A 25,406-nucleotide genomic window follows, 5' to 3' on the forward strand; every position below is an offset into this window, starting at 1 on the left:
GAAGCATACAAAATGTGCTCTTTTGAGTCTGGCTTCTTTTGCTCAATTTTGTGTTTTTGAGATTCATCTATATTGTTGCATGTAGTTGTAGTTTGTTCCTTTTCATTGCTTCATATGGTTCATTATCTGAATTTGTCACAATTTATCCATTCTACTGATGATGAGCATTTCAGTTTCCACTTTAGGTCTTTTTTAAAAATTTTGGCTGTGCTGGGTCTTCATTGCCTGGGCTCTTTGTTTCAGGTTTCTCTCTAGTTGTGGCACGTGGGCTTCTCCAGTTGTGGTGCACAGGAACCAGAGCACATGGAGTTCAGTAGTTGCAGTGCACAGGCTTCTCTCTAGTTGCCGCGTGTGGGTTTAGTTGCCCTATGGCACGCGGGATCTTAGTTCCCTGACCAGGGATTGAACCCACGTCCCCTGCATTGGAAGGTGGATTCTTAACAATTGGACCACCAGGGAAGTCCCTAGTTCTTTTTTTTTTTTTTTTTTTTTGTGGTACACGGGCCTCTCACTGTTGTGGCCTCTCCCGTTGCGGAGCACAGGCTCCGGATGCGCAGGCCCAGTGGCCATGGCTCACGGGCCTAGCCGCTCCGTGGCATGTGGGATCTTCCCGGACTGGGGCACGAACCCGTGTCCCCTGCATCGGCAGGCGGACTCTCAACCACTGCGCCACCAGGGAAGCCCTATTTATATATTTAAGAAGTAAAATGACCCCCAAGATACCCATGTAACCCCCAAAAGCCTGCTGCGTGGAAGGTCCTATAACATCACTTGAAAGACAGCATAGGAGAGTTGGTATGACCACAGGTGTTACTCAAGCACCTAAAGATATCAGGCAAGGATATTCAAAGTTACATTGGAAACCACCCAAATATCCATCAATAGGAAACTGGTTAAACTGTTTAATGACCTATGGATGCATTGTTATAAATAATTAGGTAAATCCATGTATCTTGATATTGACATGGAAAAATGTCCATGTTATACTGGTAAGTAAAAAAAAAAAAGGATGTTGTAGACACTGTGACCAATATAATCCCATTTTTACTTTTAAATAGAATGATAATATATATCTACAGAAAAAAGTAGTTGGAGGAATACATACTAAATTATTGTCCATGAGATTTTTTGAAAAGTTGAGATTTTGAAGGCATGGATCATCTCTATTATATACTTATGAAATGTCTGATATTTGAATGATGGTTACATCTGTAATCAGGTAAAGTAATAGTTTTTTTTCCAAAGAAGAAAGGGACATGATCTTTGGAGTCAAACAGAGTGCTTTTATATCATGGATCTACCAACTATCAGCTGGGTGACCTTGGACAAGTTACTTCATGTCTCTGAACCACAATTTCCACATCCATAAAATGGAGAAATTAATATCAGCCTCATAAGAATGTTGTACCTACCTCATCAGTTTCATCACATACCATCATTCTCTTAGTATGCTCTAGAATAGGGGTTGGCAAACTAGTGCCCTTAAGCCAAATTGGACCCTGTTTTTGTAAAATAAAGTTTTATGGGAATACAGCCACAGCCATCTGGTTACATGTCTATGCCTGCTTTTGCACTACAACAGCAAAGTTGAGTAGTTACTACAAGGACCATATGGCTTGAAAGACTGAAATATTCATATCTGGCCCTTTGCAGAAAAAGTCTGTTGACTGACCCCTGCTCTAGGAAGAATACACTGGCATTCTTTCTCCTCTTCACCATGGGACCTTTACACACACTGTTCCCTTTGCCTAAAATGACACTCCCACACCCCACATCTAATCCTTTTCTGTCAGTATTACTCATCTCTTCATTACCTTGGGGAAACCTTTGCTGATCCCACCCCACAACTGAACTAGATTACCTTTCCTGTTATACATTCTCATAGCATTCCTCATAGAGTTTATCATGATGGCAATTACCCTAATTATCTGTGTCCTTATTTATTTAATGTTTGACTCCCTATAGACTGCAAATCCATAAAAAAAACTGTCTGTCTTTTTCAATCCTGAATCTCCAGTGCCTAACAAAGTACCTGTAATATAATGGATAGGTACATTCATGCATGAACGATATAATTTGTAAAAGGTAGTTATTGTCTGATATATACTGTATAAAGTATACTTTATAACAAATATTTTACCTAGTAGATGTGCAAATGGTTAAGAGCATAGATTAGGGGTTCAACATCCTGAGATTGAATCCCAATTCTTCCACTTAATACATGAGGAACATTAGACAAGCTCCTTAATCTTTTTTGCCAGTGTCCCATCTGTAAAATGGGAATAATATTAGTACCAACCTCATAAAGTGTGTAATGAAGATTTATAATGTAATTAATATTATCTACATAAAGCATTTAGCATAGAGCCTGGTACACATTAAGTGTTCAATAGATTCTATCTATAATTATAATTATTTTTATTAGTGCAAGTCTTTGATGGATAGCAGATATTGTTACAACCCCCACAAAGTTGACTCCAGCTTGCCCTGGAGTCAGGGCTACTGCGACAAGGTGAGCCAAGGTCTCCTCTCTCACTCCCACTCCCAACACAGCCAAACATAAATCAGGTCAGAGCCATGGTTAAGCAATATTCTTTCTTTAATTCCCCTTTGCAAATGGAAGCCCCTGAGCTGGTCCCCACCCCCACCCCTACCCCACACCTTGGGCCCACCCCAGATGAAAGGCCCCCAAATCAACCTGATGGGAGGAGGAGAGGAGCGCCCCCTCCGTAGGATGGTCCATTAAAAAAAATCCTAGTCATTTAAGAAATGAGACTGGGGACAGCAGAAGGGAGCTGGAAAACAAGCCCAGGTCAGGCCCAACTGAAGATGCTGGGGTGGCGAGGACCCTTGAGAAGGGTTTGCAAGCACAGCCCTAAGCTCAGAGCCTGCATGGCTAAGGGAAAGGAGACAGACAGACAGATAGTCTGACTCCTCAAGGTCCTGCCTGCCTGGTCGTGGACACTGACACTCACCACCACTGCCACCACCACAGGCCTCCAGATGGAGAATTTTCCAGTTACTCTGAGATAGGGTTTGCTAAGCATCCCCTCTGGCCCCTGATCTGGGGCATCCCTGGGGTCCCTCTGAGACCAAACCTGGGAGAAGGAGGGACTCTAGGAACATGCAAAGGCGGGGAGAAAAGACCCCCGCCCCACCCTGCTGCTCTACAGGATGGTAGCTCCGGCTGCATCTGGGCTCCGAGGGTCCTTCACACCGATGATGAAGTTATTGGTTCTCCGGCTGCCATGGACCCAGGACAAGACATCTACCTTCTCCACGTGGTGACCCCTGGCTTCCAGGAACTCAATCTCTTCCTCTGTGAACTCACCTGAAAACCATTCCCCAACATATACACATTCAGAGAGTTTAGAACACTGGCTCAGGAGTCTGACGGTCAGACCTGAGTCCTGGTCCTGGATGCCCTCCTAAGGAGCTGTATGACCTTGGGCAAATTGCTTTACTACTCTGAGCCTCAGTCTCATCATGTATAATAAAATGGGTATTATCTGAGAACCTACCACATAAAGTTGTTGCAGGGATTAAAGAAGACAAGGCACACAATGCACAAAGCTCAGAGCCTTGCATATAGTAAGTGATTGATAAGGTATAGTCATTCTTAATATTGGAAAAAGGGCTTGGCTTTGGGGGTCTTCATTCCACCTGCCTAGGCCAAGCTGCCATCATTACTTGCCAGGATTATCACATAGCCCACTAACGCGTCTTTCTGCTTCCAGTCCTGCTTCCTTACAGCCTATTCACACAGCAGCCATTAGTCAGCCCATGTCACTTGCCCTGCTCAAAACCTTCCAACAACTTTGATAACTCTTAGAATAAAATCCAAAGTCCTTACCAAGGCCTCTAATGCCCAAAATCATCTGGAAACTTGTAACTCTCTAAACTCCTCTCCTCATTTCCTTCTACTCTCTCCCTTGCTTAACTCTGCTCTAGCCTCCTTGCTGTCCCTCAAATAGGCCAAACATGCTCCTACCTCAGGGCCTTTGCACTTGCTGTTCTCTCTGCCTAGAATGCTCTCCTACTAGATAATCACAAAACTGGCTCCCTTACTTCATTCCAGTCTTCAAGAACTTCCTTGGCCACTATCTAAAATAGCAGCCCCTGTCATCTTTACCTTGCTTTATTTTCTTTCAAAGTACTTACTGCTACCTGCATCTTGTTTATTTATTTACTGTGTCTTTCTCCACTAGAATGTAAGTTTTTTGAAGGCAAAAATGCTGTCTTGTTCACTATTGAGTCCCAGTGCCTAGAACAGGGTGAGGACACAGTAAATGTTAAACAAGTATTTTCTAGATAAATGAACAAATCCCCACTCTCTCGCATAAGTTCAGGTCTTCATCATCTCTTGCCTGGACCATTATCCCAGTTTCTTCTTGTGTTTCTCTGACTTAAGTTCTCCTCCCTTCAATCCACCTCCCCTACATAAAACAAATCATGTCATATCCCTCCCATGCTCAACTAGATGAAGTCCATACTTCTTAACATGAACCTCCATGGTAAGCCCTGTAACCTCACCTCCCAATGCTCCTCAGCAAAAATCTGATCTTCTTACTTCCCCAAATGAGATGATTTGGGGTAGTTCTTGAGATAAAGACACACATTAAATAGCATTACAACACCAAGTTGGAAATATATTCCCTTTGTGGTTCACTTTCAATCCTTTTGATAATAGAAAGGACTACGTTCCAGTCTGGTCTCCAACATTTCTAATCTCCTTTAAAAGAGAGAGCAGACCTCAGAACATTCTATGGGCAAAAATGTCTAACTAAAACCTAGAAACATTTGGTTTTTTTGTAGCTGTTTATCATCTATTTGAGGCAAATGATGCCATTTTTCCATTTGTGATTATGATATAAGGTTTAGTTTTAAAATACATTCAGGTTAAAAAGGAAATCCACTTGTAGACACACATTATGTAAATAATGCTTTAGATGGTGTGCAAATCTGTCAAAAGTCATGAAGGTACTGGATAAATTCTGAAGTTTGGGAAACAATGTCTCTAGTCCAGCTGGCCCCCTGGCTGTTCTCTGAGCCATTTTTTCTGGCTTTGCCCAAGCTGTTCCCCACAACAACCCGACCCCGTCCAGAGTGTTCTTTACCTCCACATGCCAAATTCCTGCTCATACATCAAGGTCCAGCCAGTTGTCACCTCTTCCATTAAGCCTCCCGGAGCCCTCAGGTGGGTGAACTTTCCCTTCACCAAGCCTCCGCTCGTCATAGCCTGTCTTAGACTGTGTGCCCTTCAAGGGAGGGCTGGGATGAGCACCCTCACCCCCACGGTAACTGAGCACAGAGCCTTACATTCTACAGAGACCTGAAGATGTTAGTTGAGCAATATTCATTTTCAAGGACTTGGCCTCATCACCCATCAGCCGGGATCCAAGCGTCACTAAGCAACCACAGGGTATGACTACTGAGGAATTAGGTCTGTGGCTTCTACCATGCTTCAGTCCAGGAGGTATCAAGAGTCATGCGGGAAAGAACTGAGTCTTTGGTATCAACCAGGTATGTATCTGATATCAATTCTGCCATTTATTGGTTTGTCTTTGACTAGTTTATAACCTCTGTGAACATCAGTTTCTTTATCTGTAAAATGGGGAGACTGAATAAGCAAGGACCATGTCTCATGCAATTTTGTATCCCCTTTGGACTAGCATAATACATTGTTCTAATAAAAACTCCTCAAAGGTGCACATACTTTCCCAGTTATGAAATTAAGCTGTGTCCAAAATTAAGCACCCGTCCTTTTTAGAAGAAAGTCTATCTCCTCACCATAATCTGTAAGGTCTATGACCTGACCCCTGCCTGCTTTCTGATCTGATCTTACCCTCACTCACCCTGGTTTCCTTTCTACTCCTAAACCACCAAGCCCATTCCTGCAGTGAGTTCTTTGCATTTGTTCCCTTGGCCTACAAAGCCTGCCACAGTTCTCTGCTTGGTGGGCTCTTTCTCACTCTCCAGATCTCAGCTTAAATGTCACTAAAGTGAACGCTTCCCCAGTCATCGAGTTAGTCATATACATCATCCTGCTTTAATGCTCTGCAGAGCATTTGTTTTGCTTTTTTATATTTCTTTATTTCTTTTCCTGTCTGCCTGTAAATGCAGTATCCCTAGCACCTAGGATAATGCCTGGCACACGGTAGGCATTCAATACACACTGTTGAATGAATGGTTTGCAAAATGAACAACTATATCTTATTTAGTTAGATAGTGAGAAAACCGAGGCTCAGAGTGGAGATGTGAATTTCCCAAGGCCACAGCCAGGAAATGGCAGGACAGGTTCCAATCTGCAGATCTTCCACTGTTCCAGTAGGAGTTGGTTAAAAGAAACCAAACTTTCACTGGCACGGAGTTGGTGCTGGGAGAGGCAGGGGCACCCTTGGGAGGAGCCCCTTTCTCCACCCTGCCCTGTGCCCACCCCATGGGGACCTTTGCTCTTCACTCACTGTCCACCTGCAGGAGGTTGGTCTGCAGGTCGGGGTGCAGGCGGCCACGGGCCAGGCTGTCACTCAGGTTCCGGTTCAAAGTCAGGACATTCAGCAGGACCTGTAGGCAGCCAAGGGGCAGAAGTCAGGGCTGTCCCAGAGGTGTGGGTTCAGGAATCCACAGCCTTCGTCCCTGGTCCAGACTCCTTAGTCTTTTGAACACTTACACCAGGGATGTCATCTGAGTTTCTCAACAGCCCCAGAAAACAGGCAGGCCTGTGATGACTGTCTCCATTTTACAGAGGGGAAACCACTGGCCAGAGAAGAAAAGCCAGAGTTTGGAGAGAGCTAGGGAAGAGGCATCACTAGCACCCAGTCTCCTTTAATACAACCCAAGGCTCTCCTTCCTTCTTCTTGGCCAGGAGAGGGCTAATAGCTGGGGCTGGTCTAGGGCACAATGTGGGTACTTTCAGCTTAGTGGCTGGAAGTATGGGTAGGCTCTGTAACCAAACTGTCTGCTCATTCTTACTAAACTGAACCTAACTTCTTAACTTCTCTGGGTCTCAGTTTCCTCATCTATGAAATAGAAGTAAGGATTCCTCCCAAAGTTGGGAAGCTTAAAAGGGTTACCACATGTAACACTGTGCCTGGCACTTAGTAAAATCTCCATAAATGTTAGCTATTTGTTATTATCTTCATTTTACAGATGAGGAGACTGAGGTTCAGAGAGGTTAAGTGAATTCCCCAACACCACACAGCTGGAAATTGGCAGCACTTAGGCTGGGACCCAGAGGTGTCTGATTCCAAAGCTCAGGTTTGTTAACTCACCACCTGCCAAAGTACGGGCCTGACACATATATCAGATGCTCAAGACATTCGTGGAACTGTTGTCAGGTGTTTTAGAAGGTAGCAGGCCCTTCCTTTCAAAAGCAGACCCTAAAGAAGGCCGCTTGTTATTCAGATGTTGACTAGAGGCATGATGGGACTAGAGATTGACAGAACCCAGGCAGCCCAGATGTCCTATCACCTCTCAATTCTACTGGTCCTGCAATTTCCCTGCAACCTGAGAAGACATGGCGATTCAGGGCTCCATTTTTGCTAAGAACAATGTAGTTCATGTCCCCAGTGCTCAGGATGGGCCTGGCACAAAGCAGCCTCAGCCCACGTTTGCTGCGTGAGTAGGAGATGGATGAGGACAAGTCAGAGACATGAGGGGCATCTGCAGCCCAGGTCACAGCTTGCCTCCTGGCCACAAAAGGCCCATCACAGGGGAAAACTCACCTGGGTCAGGCCGCTGAGGCCCCGGGCAGCTCCATTGGCCCCCAGAGCAAGGTAGGTCCCACAGAGTCCTTCTGCTGGCCGGACCACAGTGGGCAGCAGGAAAGACAGTGGCCGCTTCCCTGGCTGCACCGAGTTCTCCTGTTGTCGGAGGACCAAGACCACAGGGGAATAAGAGGCGGGACAAGACAGGAAAGGGCTACTCCACCACTCTTCCAACATCTCTCTCTCCTGAATCTTCCACAGGCGCAGTCTTCATGGGGACTGGCCCATCCCCAGGCCACAGTCTGCTGTTTGTGAAATGGGCAGGGTCCCTGGATAACTGAGGTAGATAATGGGCCCACTGAGCTAAGGGGCTGCTATGGGGCTACCATGGGTGGCAGGAGAGGGATCAAGCCAAGAAAGATGACTATGGGAAAGAACAGAATAATCCCCACCCTGGTCATCTCTATCTGTCTTTGTCTTGCTGGGGTCCCAGCCTGCAGGGAGTTAAGAATGCTGCTCTCACAATAGACAATAATTCACATCTCCTTTCTTTTTGGGTCCCTCTTCAGTGCCCCTATAGTGCTCAGCATCACACAGTCATAAACTACTAATGCTGAAAAGTACCCAAAGCATCAAAAGGGGGCCAATATCCTCACTGTAAAGTAGATGAAGAAACTGAGGACCAGAGAGGGGGGAAGACTTTCCCTGTGTCACACAGTGAGACGGTAGCAGAATGGGACGAGGTTTCTTTGCACCCAACAGGCTCCAAGCCCTGGACTTGGGCTGGGGATGAAGTGGACACCTTGTTTAGGCTGTTTTTCTTTATAATATAATTTCCTAGAAGAAGTGGGGAGGGAGGAGCAGTTATACTACTGCATCTTCTACCTAGCCTCAGGGTCCCCAGGGGAGGAGGAAAGCAAGGCCCTACCAGGCTGGGCGCAGGGTGGTTAGCAGTCCTGTTAGGCCAAGAGAAGTCCAGCATCTGGCTGTTGAGCAGGATCCCCGAGGGGGTGATGAGGCCGCTGCCAAAGGGCCGGTTCAGGGAGCTGGGGGCCGAGGTTAGGGCCAGGTGAGCCCTGCGCCCGCCCTCACTCACCCCCCGCACACCTCCTTCCTGGTCCAGATGATCTCTTGTGCCAGGTTCTGAGTCTGAGCTGGCATACCTGACCATGGCTACAATGAAGTCGTCAGGGCCCATGATCAGCACCTGGGCAGCCGTGGGAGCCCCATTTAGCTCATAGATGGGCAGGAGCGGGACAGGGGCTGTCTGGGAGTCATTGATCTGGCCCCGGAAGTAGGCAGCCTCCACTTTGCTGAAAAGACAAGAGGTAGGAGATGAACACACAATAGGCTCTCATTACACCCCACCTACCACACTTTGTGCTGTCTGTTTGTGCAATTATTTGATTAATATCTGCCTCCCCGCACTGAACTGTTAGGTCTATGAGAGCAGAGGCTCATTTATTCCTAGCATATAGGGAATAAACAGGAAATAGTTGTTGAACTGAATGAATTTACTTAGGTGTTTTTCAGGTTTTCTTCTAGAGGCAATGTAGAATTTATTTCATGTTTAAATCAAGTCTTTTAGTTACTTGACTATATTTATTTAATCCTTTCTATGAAAGTACCTGGAACACAGGGGATGCTCAGAAAATATTTGTTTTGAATGAACAAACTGAATTCATTTAACCTAGCATTTGTAGTCCAGAACTAAAGTTTTATTAAGAGTTTAGCTAGAGGAGGGTTTTGTATACAGGGACCTTTACTTGCTATTAGAAGTTTTTCTTCAAGGCACAGGAGGACTTGGCACAGCAATAACTATTTATTGGATAAATTAGTTAAATGAATTTAACATAAATGTTCATGTTTTAGAGCTAAATATGCATTGATCTTGAAAACATGAAATTTTCTATTTTTAAAGTTCAACTGAGGGTTTCTTACCTGATAATGGTTAGTTAGTTATTCTAACTGACTAGAGAATGACAAGTCACCAAGGATTACTGAGGACGTCCATTCAGTTTTCAACCACGAGGGCTAGTGGCCACACAGAGAGGGCACAGAGGGTCTTGTTTCAAGTGGTTTGGGGGCAGGCAGCGGGGAGGCTTGGTTTTTAGGCTTTATCCTTGTGGCCTTGAGCTGGTTTTCGTTTTTGGTTGCTGCTGTTTCCGCTTTTTAATTATTAGCTGTTCATTTAGTCTCATCATTTGCAACTTAATTCATAGAGGGTTGTTTGAGTATCAGTATAAATTTATATGAACTATATTTTTGGCTTCTGAGTTTTCCTTTAGCTAGCCTTATAAGTCAGTTATAGTAGCAGCTACATAGTAATCAATCTTACCTCTATTGCCAATTGAGAATAACAATGATATTTGTTGAATATTTATTATGTGCCAGACAACTTGCTAAGTGCTTTGCATGTATGATCTTGTTTAGTCCGCACCACAACCTCATGAGGCTGGCACTGTTAATGGCAGGCCCTTGTAGAAACTGAGACTTAGAGAGTTTAAATGACTTGCCCAAGGCTGCACAGCTAGTGGATGGTGAGGCTGGGATTTGAACTGAGACAGTCCAACTAGAGCCCACAATCTTACTATGTTATGCTGCTGATGTAAGTACATTTGAATCAAAATCCCCACCACCTCTAGTATTTGCTTGGGGGCTCTTTTCATTGTTATTAGGCTTTCTTTTTCTACTCAAAAGGGGGGACAGATGGGTCCATATAGGTGCCTGCTAGGGTCAAAAAAATTTGAGAGCTATATAAAGTAGACCACCTTGTTGTACAGATGCAGAAACTAAGGCGCAAGGTGAGGCAACTAGTGTCACACTGTGACTTGGGGTTGAGCTGAAATTGACTTGGGCCTTCAGGCCTTATTGCTCCACCAGCTGCTTTTCACCTGATTCTTTCCCCACACCTGCCACCGCCTCTACAGTACCCAGGGTCCTGCCCCTCGGGACCCACCTGAGCATGTCATCCATGCTCTCAGTGATGGTAGAATCGTAGACGGGATCTCCCAGTCTGCTGGCCAGAGCTAATGCGATCTTCAGGGTCTGAAAACAGAGCAGGAGTGTGGAAGAGGTTGCCAAGCCCTCCCAGCACCCACACCAGGTGCTGTGTGAGAAAACTTGGAGGTGATTTAGTCAGGCCTTCTGGCACTACCCCATCCCCCCACTCTTAGTGTCCCCAGGCCCAGGATGGAGTGGAGGGGGTCAGCCTTACCTCTGCCACCCAGTGAAGAGCCTGTTCCCGGGATACCAGGCTGGTGAGGTTGAAGCCCTCGAGGATGTTGAGAGCACTGATGAGGGCAGGGCCTGTGTGTGGGGGTCGGGGACTGAGAACCAGGTGGCCTGAAAGGACAGGAAATTACCGACGGCAGGGGAGAGGTCAAGGCATCTCCACATCCCTCCATCACACAGACTGAAACCACTGCACTGAACCCCTCATCAGGTAGGAAAACTACACTGGGAGGCAAAGGGACCCACCCAAGTTCACACGGCAAGTCAAGGGCAGGGCCAGGACTCCAACCCAGAACACTTGTCTTTAGTTTCCTCGTCCATATGAGGAAACTAAGGCTCAAGAAAACTGTGATTTGCCCAGAGTCACACTGCAGTCCATTGGCAGAGCAGGGACAGGTGTCCAGATGTCCAGTGTCCTGGTCCACCATGTGTCTCCTTTCAGCTCCTCCCTTAGGCCAGGATATTATTCAGGGCTCCTGCTGGTCCCACCCCTGAAACTTCCTGGAAACAGCAAACTTCTCTTTCTACTTGAGGCCCCTGTTATTGGATGTTTGGACATCAAAGGAACAATAATAATACTTGACACATGACAGTTACGTTAACTAATTAACTCATTTAATCCTCATAACGGGTACTGTTATCATTCCCATTTTATAGGTAAGGAAACTGAGGTACAAAGAGGCAAGCTGGTCCAAAGTTACAAGAGGTAAGGGGAGCCCAGAGTACTCAAGGTACTGACATTGCCAAGAGAACCCAGGCTGCGGAGGGCAAATGGAAATCAAATACTACACATTCAGTACCCATTCTGATCAGGATAACTTCCAACATCATCTCATCACCTCCTCATGGGCACCCTGAGCAGTAGGCACTATTATTATCTCCATTTTAAGGAGGGAAACAAGGCTCTGAGTGGGAAGTGGCTTGTTCAAGGTGAATGGCACAGCTGGTACTCAAACCCAGGTCTTCCTGGCTCCAAAGCTATGCTCTTCCTCTGCTCAGTATAACACCACTTCTGGTAGAAGAATCAGGCTTAAGAGATTGAGGCCTGGAAACCTGAATGCAGAGGCAGCCTCTCCTGGAGCTTGAGGTTATCTGGGCCTCCTCGACGGGAGAAAGCCTGAGAACCTTCTGAGGGACTCAGGAACCTACCACTTTGGGTTTGCAAACATGGAGTTTACCCATGTCATAATGCTTGGCTTTCTGGGTTCTTCACTGGTTTTGAGTTTGGCAGGTTAAGTTCCATTCCTCCCCTGGGCCTCAGTTTCCTTTTGGCACAATGAGGGGGCAGGTATCTGACTGTCCTGAAGGGTTTGTTCTAACCTGAAGCTAAGATGGATTTTGGTCTTATGGACTCTTCTTAGGAAGCATAGGGCAGTGAGTGTGGGGCTGGGGAGCGGGCTGAGGCAACACAGACCCTGAATCAAGAACACCTATGGGGCTTCCCTGGTGGTACAGTGGTTGCGAGTCCGCCTGCCAATGCAGGGGACATGGGTTCGAGCCCTGGCCCGGGAGGATCCCACATGCCGCGGAGCAACTAGGCCCGTACGCCACAGCTACTAAGCCTGCGCTCTGGAGCCCGCGAGCCACAACTGCTGAAGCCTGCACGCCTGAAGCCTGTGCTCCGCAACAAGAGAAGCCACCACAATGAGAGGCCCTCGCACCGCAACGAAGAGTAGCCTCTGCTCGCTGCAACTAGAGAAAGCCTGCGCGCACAGCAATGGAAGACCGAATGTAGCCAATAAATAAATACATAAATAAATCTATTAAAAAAAAAAAAAAGAAAACCTATGGCCAGAACCCCAAATTCCAGGCCTTAGCCTTTGACCAGACCTCCCTCCCCATATCCTAAATATTTGGGGTAACTGACTCCACAACTACTTTAGAAGTAGGCTGACTCTGGCTTGCTTCAACGGTTGGCTGTTTAGGCAGCTCATTGCTTCGGTTTCTCTCTTGTGAAATGGGGAGGAGCCACTAGGCCAAGAGGATGTGGCCCTGGACTGGGAGGCCTCTCCTGAGTGGGGACCCTGGGAGCTGGGGGAGAGGTCACCTCTGTACACGCCACACACAGGCTTCTCCAAGAGGGCACTGTAGTTGCTGAAGTCCTCCTCAGTTATGACACCCCCTGCATGCTGAGCCTGGAGGGGAGAGAATGACCCCCACCACTGTGAGTCACACACCACACTGTGAGCATGCGGTTTAGCCTAAGGTATATGTTTGGATCATACACAGATCAAATGGTTACAAATATTGTGCCTTCTGCAGTTCCCATCATGGCCTTTAGGGACCCCATCAGCTGTGGGTACCCCAGGAAAAAGGAAGGGGAAAAGCACTAACAATAAGCACCCACTATGTGCCAGACATTGTACTGGATACAATCTATGAATGACCTCCTTAGCTTGGCATTCAAGGCCCTTTGTGATCTGGCCCCTGCCTACCTCTCCCACTTCATGTCCTGCTATTCCCCAATGAGCTCTGTACAGCGACCCAGAGTGACCTGCAGGTCCTGAACTCATGACTACATGTCTTTGCACATACTGCCCTCTGCCTATGTAGAAGGAAGATTTTCCACTTACAGCAGCACTTGCCTAGGAGATATCAAAACTGAATTCTGCATTTCACTATAACCAACTAAAATCACTCCAAAACCACGAACTCTGGTTGACCCTCGTAGGACAACCCTTACGGGACATAACTGAGCACTTTACTGACCAATGATCTAATCTTGTACAAACTGATGGGCTCATTCTATCCAGCATGCTAATTTTTAATTCTAAATTAGCATAACCACTAGGAATCCTCTCCTTTTTTTAGTACTTTTAAGTACCTGAAGCCTGTGATGTCTAATCTACCCTCAGTGACCTACACATTGAATTTCTTGGCTTTGTCTGGTAAGTTAATAAACTCAGCTTTGGGTTTTTCTCTCTTAAAGCTCTGATGGTCTTTGTTAGAGTTTCCTTCATCCCCTTCTCCACCACCAGGAGAGGATATGCAACCCAGGTCTGGCTAATCAGATCATTCCTTTTCTGTGCTACCATGACTGGTTTGGGAATAGTCATGAGACCTATGATGGGCTGATGAGACATAACCTTGAGGCTTTGCTGGAACTATTTGAATGAGAAAGGCTCTTTCTCTGGGATGGCTTGCTGGAAGGATGGCTGCTGGAGAGCAGGTGTGGAAAGGATCTGACAGAGTGATTTCAAACAGAGGAAAGTAGAGTTGTGAGACCGAAAGAAAGAGATACAGAACAAGTCCTTACAATGTGGAAGGAGTCCCTGGACCCAGTAGATCTAAAACCAGTATGCTGCTGTACTTTCCAGGGATGTCTGTTTGAGACAGGCATCTATCACCACATCCATAACTCCAATGCCCAGCACAGAAGCTGGCTCAGAGCAGGTTCTCCATGAAAGCAGAATGAATGATGGACCTGTTTAATTCCCATAACTGTATGGCAGAGATAGACATAACCACCCGCATTGTACAGATGAGACAATCACTGAGTTGGTCTGTGTATCTTTATCTTGAACATAATTTTCCGTTAGTGGTTTCGAACTATCAGCAATAGTTCTCAGAACCCATTACTGCCTCAGACTGAGACTCTTTGGGGTTGGGTGATAAAGCCCTTGTGTCGATCCTCCCCAGTCCTGAGTCACCAGTGAAGACGGTGTCTCCCTCGGTCCCTAGAAAATCCAGGGAGCAGGGTGGGATTGTGGGCTCAGGGAAGCTGAGGCTGATCCTGGGTCTCCACCAGGCCTGGGAGGGCCAGGACAGGCCACTATACAGGTTGGTACCAGCCCTGGGGAGCTCAAAGGTACCTCTCACAATCAAGACAAAATATTCTCATCACCCTAGGAGGTTCTTTGTGCCTCATCCCAGTCAACCCCTCCAATTCCCCAAACTACTGATCTGATTCTGAGGTTAGTTTTGTCTATTCTAGAATTTCAAGTAAATGGAATCCGCAGTAAATATATGCAGAAAGAAAGACAGGGAAGTGAGGGGGAAGAGGACTTCTCTGCAGTAGGGTCCTCCGCCGCAGGGCCGGGGGTGCCCCACACGCTCACCTCTGCCACCATCTCCAGTGTGAGGTTGCCACCGGCATAGAAGGCAGCGGGGCCATAGGTGCCAAGCACATCCAGCACCGCCGCCAGGTCAGGCCGTCGCAGCAGTGAGCCAGGTAGTGGTGGGTGACCCGAGGGCAGGAACGTCTCACGGAAGCGCTCAGACGCATTGGGTGGCGGCTGTTCAGCCAGGGCTTGGGCTGCGGGCAGGGACACGAGGCTGGGATGGGGGTGTCGGGACTGTACACGCAACAGGTGGGGTGGATGAGGGCTGAGAGGCCGGCCCTAAGTCCTCCGGCCCCCCAGGAGCCTGTTACAGAGGTGGGGGGGGTAGTGGTGGTGTATATGGGCCAATCCCAGATCCCCACCCCCCATTGGAGGATCCCTCCCAGTGAAGGTAGGGTGGTGTGGGGAGGGGGTCTGAGGAGCAAACTGGAAGAGAGGCACTTCCTGGCTTAGGACCTAAATTGCAGAGGTTCCCTCTCCCCTCTCCATCAAACTCATGCCTTTCCCTCCACCCCCAGGCCCCACTGACCTAGATCATGGGTCATGTTGAAGCCATCTTGGGCCACAGCTGCTGCGAAGGCGAGGACTTGGGACCATGGCAGCCTGGGGGAGCCGGAGAGCAGGGGGTGGAGGAGGTCCTGGGGGGAGGAAGAAGGGTCCTGGGGGGGGAGGGGGGTTCCTGGGAAGGAGAGTCCTGGCAAGGGAAGGGGATATTAGGAGGGGGGAGTTGGGAAGGGAAGAATCCAGGAAGGTAGGAGAAGGCCACCCAAGGAGGAGTGCAGGCAGGGGCCCCTGGTCCCCAGGGGGAGAACCTTTACCTGCCATAGAGCTGGTGAGCTTCGTGTAGCCCCTTCACCATTCCGGGAACCCCCACCAAGAGCCCAGGCTGGGCAAGGCGGGCAGGTGAGGGAGAGAGGAGACCAGGTCACTGGAAGGGGGGGCGCTGGGCTGAATTCCTCAGAGCCCCAAGCCAGGGATGGGGGCTGGCACAGGGGAGAGACACAGGCCAAGTATCCCAGAGGAGGGACAAGCTGTCCCCAGCAGGCATCCCTCCCACCTCCCTGACTTCCTATCAGCAAATGCAGAAAGGCCTCCTTTATCTGTCATAGCTGAGGGATTTATAAATTAAGCAAACCCTTTTAAGAGCCAAGACATAACAATTTAGATGGAAACCTGTCTAGATTGGATTATACCTACTCTTGCCTTTTAAAACAGTGGACAAGTGACCTTCATTTAACCTTTTCATTAACACACCACCATTACTCTGAACTGTGATAATTCAGGGGTGTGTTTGGCTTTTGCCACTGCACTAAATATCTATTTTTCCAAGTAATTCTATTTCCTCCTTTGCTCTCAGTAGATAGTGGGTTTGCCTCCAGCAGTTCCTCTATAATCTTCCAATATGTCATGGGCTAGGAAAGTTACCAATAACAGCCTCAGAATGAGATGTGTGAGTGATAGTGCAGCTACTTTGTGACATCTCAGACTGCTCAGTGGCTCTTTTTCTTCCTTCTTATGTGCCAGATAGGCAAGGTCACCAGAGAAGTAATGTGGTGCTGCACTGCCTGTTATCAAACAATCAGATTTTCTGGTTCATTATTATTATTATTATTTTTGGCTGCACCTTGCAGCATGCGGGATCTTTCCCCTACCCGGGATCGAACCCACATCCCCTGCAGTGGAAGCGTGGAGTCTTAACCACTGGACCGCCAGGGAAGTCCTGGTTCATTATTTTATTTTGGGGGCTGCCTATCTCCCTCAGAGCCTAAGAGCATCCTGCTTAACTCTTTCCCTCACCTCCATAGTAAATATTCAGCAAGGTAATGCTTGGGTTAGCAGAAGGGCAGTGAAGGGAGACACCCCCCACCTTCTCACCGGGGTCCCCACCTTGGTCTCCCAGGATCTCTGCAGGGCCTCTTCTCTGAGAGCCCCTGGGGCAGACTCTCGGAAATCAATTAGGTGGCTCTTATTCCGTCGGATGTCATGTACCAGCATCACACCCCCACTAGGAGAGACACGGAAGGGGGAGGGTGATGATAAGATGCCACTCCTCTGAACAATTAACCTGCTGTTCCTCAAGCCCCCCACGCTGATGGCTAAAGGCTCAGTCTGTCATCAGGAGTCAGGTGTCTGAGCTCCCTCTCCAGCAGAGATTCAGAGACTCAGCTACCCTATCAGGGTGGGGAGTGAAATCAAGGGGTTGGGGGACCCAGAGTCCATGGACCTCTTCCAGCCTGTTATTGGAGCCTTTAATCCCTGACAAGGGAAAACCCAGAGACTGGGAGAGCGGGATGTTCTGCTCCCCCTCCACCCCCACCTCCTACCACAGTTGGACCCCTGCCAGCTTCCTGCACCTGCCTCTGTGGTACGTCCCTCTCCCTCTCCCAGGACTGAATTATGTAAGGACAGACTGTACACAACCAAAAGTGGAATTTCTTTCGTAGGGCCTGGAAGGCTGGTCTTTCAGGAGCCAAGATATGGACTTAGTCAGCTTGTCCCTTTTCTGTGGTTTGCTTCCATCTGAGATGGGGGTTACATCTGAGATAACTGGGCTGCCAGCTAACATAATAGGGAAAGCAGGACAGCTAAACAAAAGGGAGTGGTAGGAACTATGGCCAAGTGGACAGTACAAGCCCCATCATGGGAAACAGCTTCTATTCAGCTCCAGATAACTGCAGCCGGGTGAGAATGTAGGCCCAATGTTATTAGGTCTCCTGATTGTTCAAGAAATGTTAGAAATCTGGATTTTTATGAAAATTCTCAATTTTTTAACATCAGCAACCAAATTTTTAAAAATTTAAGTGTGCAAACTAAACCAGGCTGTGTGCCGGGTGTGGCCCGTGGGTGGCCGGTTTATAGTCTCTGTTTTAAGAGGTCTTACCCTGGGGTGTATTTTTTGAGGATAGAGGATCCATTGCTTTCATCAGACTCACAGGGATGTGTTTTAAGGATTTGTAAACGCTAAAAGTTGAAGTATCACAGCCTTAATTAATGACAGTATACCCCCAACTGTGTACCTCACTTCATAGAGTTTATGAAATCCTTTTCCCAGTTAAAGAAAAATCTTCTGAAAACACCTCCTTGGACTCCATGTAAAGAGAAAGGGCTAAGATTGGGTGTAGAAAGAGAAAATGCAAGGAGATGGGGCCCAGTTGCCCCTCTGCTCAAACTTGGAGAAGCGCACATGAGGCCCACAGACCAAGAGAAAGAAGGAGGCCTGGGGCACCCCAACCTCCGCAGCTGGGAGCTTCTTACCCGCCCAGGCCAGAACTGTGAGGAGCCACGATCCCCAAACACAGGGCTGCTGCCACAGCTGCATCCACGGAAGATCCCTGTTTACTGAGCACCTCTATGCCCAGCGATGTGCAGTGGGCGGCATCAGTCACCACAGCGCCCTGGTGAAAGATCTGGAAGGGGGAGGGGACTAGGTGGGGGCAGAAGGGGCCCCCTGCCTCCCTAAGGCACCTCCACTAACCCCAGAACCTCCAACAGAGGGTGGGGATGGGAGCCCTGCCCTTTTATCCCCTTGACTGTCCCCTAAGAGTCTTCTTTCCTTACCTCAAGTGCCTCCTACCTGATCAGTTCCCTTCTTTGAGCTCTGTCCACCTCACGCCCAGGAGGCCCTCCCTTGAGACCTTCCTCTCCCATGTCACCGCCCTCTCCCCTTTCCATTTGTTGGCCCCCTTTCACCACTCAGCCAGTCCTCAGTTCCCAAGGTCTCCTTAAGCGCTTCTTCACTCCTCCTCCCCAGGTTCTCTCCTCTCCCCCTCCGCTTCCTCCTCACCTGGGGGTCCCCGAAGTAGATCTGCATGATGAGCGCCACAGTGACACCGGTGGCAAAGGTGAGGCAGGCTGTGACGATGACCGTGAGCCCGTCCTGGCGGCAGGAGCACTCGGACGCTGCCGCGGAGAACGGGTCTTTGCGCGTCTCCCGCAACGGCGACCCGTCCTGGCTGCCCATCTCCGACGACGACGACGGCAGCCGCTGCAGCCGCGCTGACTTCAGGAAGGAGTCCGGGTCTGCGGGCGGCGGGGGTCGGTCTGGGCGCCTCTTACCCGGCCCTACCCGCCCTCTAGGCGGGGCTATTCCGCGTCCCCCCCTCTCTCGGCCCCCACCACCCAAACTCCACTAGACAGCACTGCTCCCCTTTCAGCGTCTCCCCATGCACCCCAGGGAGGGCGGTGGGGGGTGGGGGGTGGTCCCCGCTTGGAAGAGACAGGGACCCCCAACTGGGCAGCAGGGCGGCTGGATTCCCATCCCTAGGCCACATCGCCCGGGACCCAGGACCCAGAGCTGAGAACACTTCCTGGAGAGGCAGGGGTTGGGTCCTCCCTGGAAACCAGATCTTGCCTCAGCTGGGGCCCAGCCTTCTGTGCAAGGAGGCAGCTCCATAAACTGAGCGGAGGGGCCCTGTCTTCCAACCTTGTTTTCGCGATCCATCCAACCATTCATTCATTCAACAAATATGGAGGGCCTGCTATTTGTCTGGTCCCATGCTAGATGCTAGGGGAAAGGAACAAACAGTTCCTGGCCTCATGGGTTTTGAAAACCAGTGGAGGAAGAAGATAATAAAGAAGTAAACAAAGGAGTATATCATTACAAGCTGTGGCAGGTGCTATGAAGAAAGAGAAGGATGACAAGGTCCTACTGTATAGCACAGGGAACTATATTCAATATCCTGTGATAAGCCATAATGGAGGGACTTCCCTGGTGGTGCTGTGGTTAAGAATCTGCCTGCCAATGCAGGGGACACGGGTTCGAGCCTCATCCGGGAAGATCCCGTGCCGGGATGCCACGGAGCAACTAAGCCCGTGCACCACAACTACTGAGCCTGCGCTCTAGAGCCCGTGAGCCACAACTACTGAGCCTGTGGGCCACAACTACTGAAGCCCACGCGCCTAGAGCCCATGCTCCGCAACAAGAGAAGCCACCGCAATGAGAAGCACGCGCACCACAACAAAGAGTAGCCCCCGCTCACTGCAACTAGAGAAAGCCGGCGTGCAGCAACGAAGACCCAACGCAGCCAAAAATAAATAAATAAATATTTTTAAAAAGCCATAATGGAAAAGAATGTGAAAAAGAATGTATATATGTATAACTGAGTCACTTTGCTGTACAGCAGTAATTAACACAACATTGTAAATCAACTATACTTCAATTAAAAAAAGAATAGAATTATAACAACAACAAAAAAGGATGAAATGATAGAGAATAATGGTACATGTTGGAGGCAATTAGCTGGGGAAGTCAGGCAAGGACTCTCGCAGAGGTGACTTTTAAGCTGAGAACTAAGGGATGAGGAGCCAGCCATATGTAGAGCAAGGAGTGAGTGTGTAGAGTGTTCCGCAAAGAAGGAAGAGCAGGTGCAAAGGCCTTAATGTAGGAATAAGTTTGGTGCATTAGAAAACAAATAACCAAGGTTGGGGTGGCTCTGGTGTGGTGAGCAAGGGGAAAGGAAAGAGTAGCAGGTGGAGGCTAGGGCAGATGCGCTGGGCCTTGAGGGCTTAGCGAGAAGGTTGGATTTTACCCTGAGAGCCACAGGAGGCCACTGGAGAGTTTTAAGCAAGAATGTGAAGCCTTCTGTTTTGTGTTTTAAAAAGATCCCTCTGGCTGCTATCTGGAGAATGGATCTAAGGATAATAAAAGTAGAGGCAGGGGACATCTGAAAGCTACTTACTTGCTGGGTGACTATGGACAAGTCATTTCAAGTCATGAGCCTCACTTTCCTCATCCTAATAATGGAGCTGATCCCTAACTGGCTGGATGGGTACAAGGATTCAAAAAGGTGATGTATACCAGGCACTCTGTAGGTGCTCACTAAAAGTTATTTCCATTTCTTTTCCACCCTGGCCAGGGCTGAGACCCTCTTCCATCCCATAGTCTCCCTCCTCTGGGATATATTAGCCTTGAACCCAGGTCTCTAAATGGTCTAAAAGTCCTGGGTGTTTGTGAATAGTAAAGAAATAGCCTGATACCTTGACCTTAATATGTGACTGTACTCACAATGTGTTTTTAAAAGTTCATTCATTCAAAATATTTTTGAACACTTGCTACTATGGCCTAGGAGTATAACCCCTTTAAAAGTCTGTGGGATAATATTAAGAATTGACTGTTATATTTTCCTGTTTAAAATACTATCATGGTTCATCAATGCCAAAATGATAAAAATCCAAGCTCCTTAACCTGGTGTTCAAGGACCTCCATAATCCATACTCCCCTCTTTTGTATAAATAAGAAACCACATACATATATAGATAATTTTTAGAAATTCTTCATGGTGGTTACTTTTGGGGGAAGATACTGAAGATGGGAATGAGATGGAGTGGGAGAATTTTTTGTTTGAAATTTTTACCACTTACATATATTTCTTTTGTTTTTGAAAATCAATACATATATTTTTAAATAAATAGGAAAAACTGCAGTAGATAAGAATGGAGAAGAGGACTTTTACATTTTCTCACTGTTCTTTTTTTTCACCATGAACATATAATTTTTTAAAAAATTTCTATTTAAAAAAAGAGACTTGTCTTCTGGAAGCCTCCCTCAGTTGATCATGCTTGCTTCCAACCCTCAGCACCAGCACCAGAGTCTGTAAATAAAACTGATTTACAGTTGATAAACTAATTCAAGTTGATATTTCCAGGCACTTGTCCTTAAATCTGTTTTCTCCAATCAGATATGAGGAGCCAGGAGGTGAAGATGCTATGGCTCCATCAGAGTTAGATATATTCAAGACTTCTTATTCTACCAATAATTTATTATGAATATATAATATAAATATAAATGAATATTGTTTTCCATTTATTCAATAAAAATATTTACTGAGTATCAACTGTGTAAGTGGTGGGGAAGCAATACCATTGATTTTGCTGATGTGTAAGGACAACAGCAGGACATTGGGAAAAGGCTAGTTTGGGACCAGAAGAAACAAGTCATTTGGGAGAAAAAGGATGAGTTTAATTTTGGCTGTTCTGAATTTGTGGGACAACAGCAGGAGTTGTCTGAAGGCAGTTGGCTTAGTAGGCATCTAATTTTTATCTGCTTAGTCACCATTCCCCACTCAATTTTCTTTTAGAGAACACCAGATCCCCTCTCTCCTTCCTCATTCCCTCATTCCTGGTCAGAGTGAGTATATGACCTAGGCCTAGCCAATCAGAACAGGCACCTCTGTACAGTGATTGGTTCACGTTCACGTGACCAGCACCAGCACCAATGATTTTCAAACTCTGTTTTGTTTTGTTTTTTGCTAAAATATTGGGAAAGAGAAAGACTTTCTTGTCTAGGTTGCTAAGGTGGTAAGATGTAAGCCTGTTGCTACTGGGGACATCTTGCTCCCACAAGATGGGAGGTTTTCTGAAGATGAAGCCCATAAAAATGAAGGCAAAGCAAAAGATGGAGAAAATCCAAATCTTTTTCAGGTACCTCAATGCAGCTATGCCTGAAGCCCTATATCCTGAACTTTTCAGTTATGCTACCCAATAAAATTCTCTTTTTAGATGTAGCTCAGTTTTAGTTGGGTTTATGACAAATGAACCCTGCACAGAGTTGACTTGGTCCCTGGCTTGCTTACTCCTCTGAGGGGAGAATCACTAAAGATTTTTGAAACAGGGAGTGACATGATCAGAAATGCAGGGTGCTGGATGGATTGGGTTGGGAGGGGGTGAGGGAGAGTCAGGAAGCAGGAAGAATAGCTAGAAGCCTATGGGTAATAGAGATAAGAGAGGATGGTGGCTTAGTCTACAGTGGTGATGACAGGGATGGTGAGATGGAATTTGGAAGATACTTAAGAGGAAGACAGAGAGCATCTGACCACTATTTAGAAGTGAGCAGAAGGGAGAGAATCATGGGTGGCTCCTAGGCTTCTACCTTGGGGACTGGATGGATGGCAGTGTCATTAATTGAGAATGACATTGGGGGAAGAACAGCTGTCTGGGGAAGAGAGGATGAGTACAGCATGCAACATGTTGAAGGTGAGGGACTTTCAGGACATCTAGAGGTGGATGTCTGGGAGAGAGAAGGACACATGGGCTTGGAGCTCAGAAAAGAGCAAAGAAAGTTTTCGCCAGTCTTGGAGTGGTCACCATCTAGCTCTGTTTTCCACAAGGCCTGCTGTGGGGTGCCTGGCACTTGGTTCTGTGGAATGGCAGGCTAGAGGCCAGCTGGGCACAACCAAAGTCCTGCATAAGAGGATGGGGCAGTGCCATCAGGTGGCACCAGCAGGTTGAGAACACAGGGGGTCATGTTAGCCAGCAGGCTGGTCCAGCTGGGCCAGAGGAGCCTTGGGGCTTGGAAGTAGTGCTGGGAGACATGGTATTGAAATGACCACACAGGTAGGATGGCAAGGTCCTTGGAACCTTAGTGCACAACTTGGCATAAGGTGCAGCTTCCTAGAAACTCAGGTGACCAGGGTCCCTCCTGGATTTTTATACAGCTGAGGGCAGAGCCTGTATTAACTCCTCAAGGAACTCCCTGAGGTTTGAGAACCCTTCCCTTGCCATTCTTTCATCCTGAGATCTTCTCTTTCATTCATTTATTTCTTCAACAGTTTTTATTGAAAGCTTAGCACTGTGCTCGATGGTGCAGAAAGGATGGTGAACAAGACAGTCATGATCCCACCCTCACAGGGCTTATAGACATGGAATAATCAAAGGTTGCACAAATAAATAATCACAGGTTTTGATAAATGCTAAGACATTCATAGGAAAGGAGGATAAAACATATCAGGGGTTTCCAATCTCTAGACTGGGAGAGATAGGCATTCCCAGTTGAGCTGGAAGAGGAAACTAAGACCTAGGTCAGGGTAGGTGTGCCCATGGTCACACAGTGAGTCAGGGCAGTGCTGGGACCATAAGTGGTATTCTTGGCTCCTGAACAAAGGACCTGGTTTCAGGCTGGTATCCACCAGGACACATCCTCCCACTTCTCTCCCGGCTACCTCCTGATTCCAGGGCTACTCCCTTCAGAAAAGAAGTTTTAATCTGCGGCTTTGACATGTGATGACCATAAGCCTCCCCACCCTCCCCTCAAACCCCCTCCAGGAAGGGTACAAGATAGTCAGGTTGGCGGGGGCTGCTGGTCAGGGCCAGGTGACCGGAGAATTGTGGAGGGGGAAAGAATTTGGGGCTGTCAGGCTAGGAGTAGCCACAGAAGGGCCAGGCCAGAGAGGGCTGGGCAAGAGAAGCAGGATCTGCCAGGCTGGTGAGGGATAGGGCTCAAGTGCAGGCACTGAGAGGAAGAGAGAGTGAAGTAGAAGGAGGCTCTAATGCCAGGAAGTGACGTTGAGGGAATGGGGGATGGAGGATGGAGGATGAAGAATGGAGGGGAGGACAGAGAGCTGAGCCACATGGACAGGAGAAAGAGCATTAGGGAAGAAACGCTCAGAGAGCTCTCAGCCCCAGGTGTCCCCCAAGCCCCGTCTCCTCCCTCCCTACTCCCACCCTTGCAGTTCCTGCAGAGGGCTGAAGAGAATACAGTAAAATTCTGGAGCCTGCTTCCTAGGGGGCAGGGTACCTTACTAACATCCTGGCCTGGTCCACTGCTCTGGGAGGGGTGAGGTATCCACAGGGCAGTGAAGGTGCTCTGGTCCCCAAGGACTTTGAGAGGTCATGCAGTCCATCCCCCTGTCTCCCAGTACCCATCACTCGCAGATGGATGGGAATCATATTCTCTTTACCCCTCCCGGGACACGAAGAGATTCTCAGCTTCTTCTCATGGTCTCTCCTTCCCACAATCCCTGGCTGTGGGGAAGTTCTTCTCAAGACCTAGCTTCTATCCATCCTGCTGCAGTCTCTGACTTGGTTTCTCCTATCCTGTTCTCTGTGACTAGAGAAAATCCTCTTCTAGGTGATCACAGCTGTTCCTTAGGAACTCCCCGCCAACATTCCTTCCTTATTAGTTGGTTCTTCCCAAGGGGGTAACCCCAACCCCTCCTACTGCAGTCCCTAGCATCGTTCTCCCTTGTCGCATCCTAAGCCTCCAAGGAAGAAATGCATCCCCAGCCCCACCAGATAATGAACAGAGACAAGGGAGAAGGGAGAGGTCCAGAAGGAAGGGAATGAATTAGGGAGATGGAGCTGGAGGTGATGCTTCGCGTAGATGAAGGAGGACCGGGGACGTCCCAGGGGGCAGGGACGGGGCCAGCGGGCCTCACCGGTATCTGGGTCTCCCAGGAAGGCGTCCTCGTCCTTGCGGCTCCTCAGAGGGGCCGCGGGCGCCGGCTCGTCCTCCGGCAGCCTCGGGAAGCTGGTGATGCTCATGTAGTCCACCGGCGAGTAGGCGCCCAGGGCGCTCTCCTGACTGGCCTCGTTCTCTGCCGCCATCCTCGCCCGCGCCCCCAGCAGCGCAGCGCCTGCCGGAAGTGGGGCGGCGGGGGCCGGGCTGGGGCTTGAGGCGGGGGAGACGGTG

The 25,406-nt window shown here is 48.2% G+C and overlaps 1 protein-coding gene across 7 annotated transcripts; it reads right to left on the reverse strand.

The window, feature by feature from the left end:
• Positions 1–468: 468 nt before the first annotated feature.
• Positions 469–25,375, reverse strand: GGT7 (gamma-glutamyltransferase 7). Of its 7 annotated transcripts, none has more exons than XM_067707909.1 (15): positions 25,153–25,375; positions 18,786–19,021; positions 18,257–18,408; positions 16,889–17,006; positions 15,820–15,887; positions 15,531–15,604; positions 14,999–15,195; positions 12,988–13,075; positions 10,924–11,051; positions 10,666–10,754; positions 8,870–9,019; positions 8,635–8,752; positions 7,725–7,862; positions 6,472–6,564; positions 469–3,331 (listed from the first exon to the last, which is right to left on the reverse strand). In XM_067707909.1, exons 1-15 carry the CDS (start codon positions 25,319–25,321, stop codon positions 3,269–3,271), a joined length of 1,881 nt encoding a protein of 626 aa, XP_067564010.1. In that variant the 5' UTR covers positions 25,322–25,375; the 3' UTR covers positions 469–3,268. The 7 variants fall into 7 exon arrangements, with proteins under 7 accessions (XP_067564010.1, XP_067564005.1, XP_067564004.1 ...); XM_067707904.1 differs by having other exon boundaries at positions 6,465–6,564; positions 15,531–15,660; positions 15,820–15,984; XM_067707903.1 differs by having other exon boundaries at positions 6,465–6,564; positions 15,531–15,660; positions 15,820–15,984; positions 16,877–17,006.
• Between the last annotated feature and the right edge of the window lie 31 nt (positions 25,376–25,406).

Source organism: Pseudorca crassidens, chromosome 15 (assembly GCF_039906515.1).
Source record: "Pseudorca crassidens isolate mPseCra1 chromosome 15, mPseCra1.hap1, whole genome shotgun sequence".
In the NCBI taxonomy this organism is placed as follows: domain Eukaryota; kingdom Metazoa; phylum Chordata; class Mammalia; order Artiodactyla; family Delphinidae; genus Pseudorca; species Pseudorca crassidens.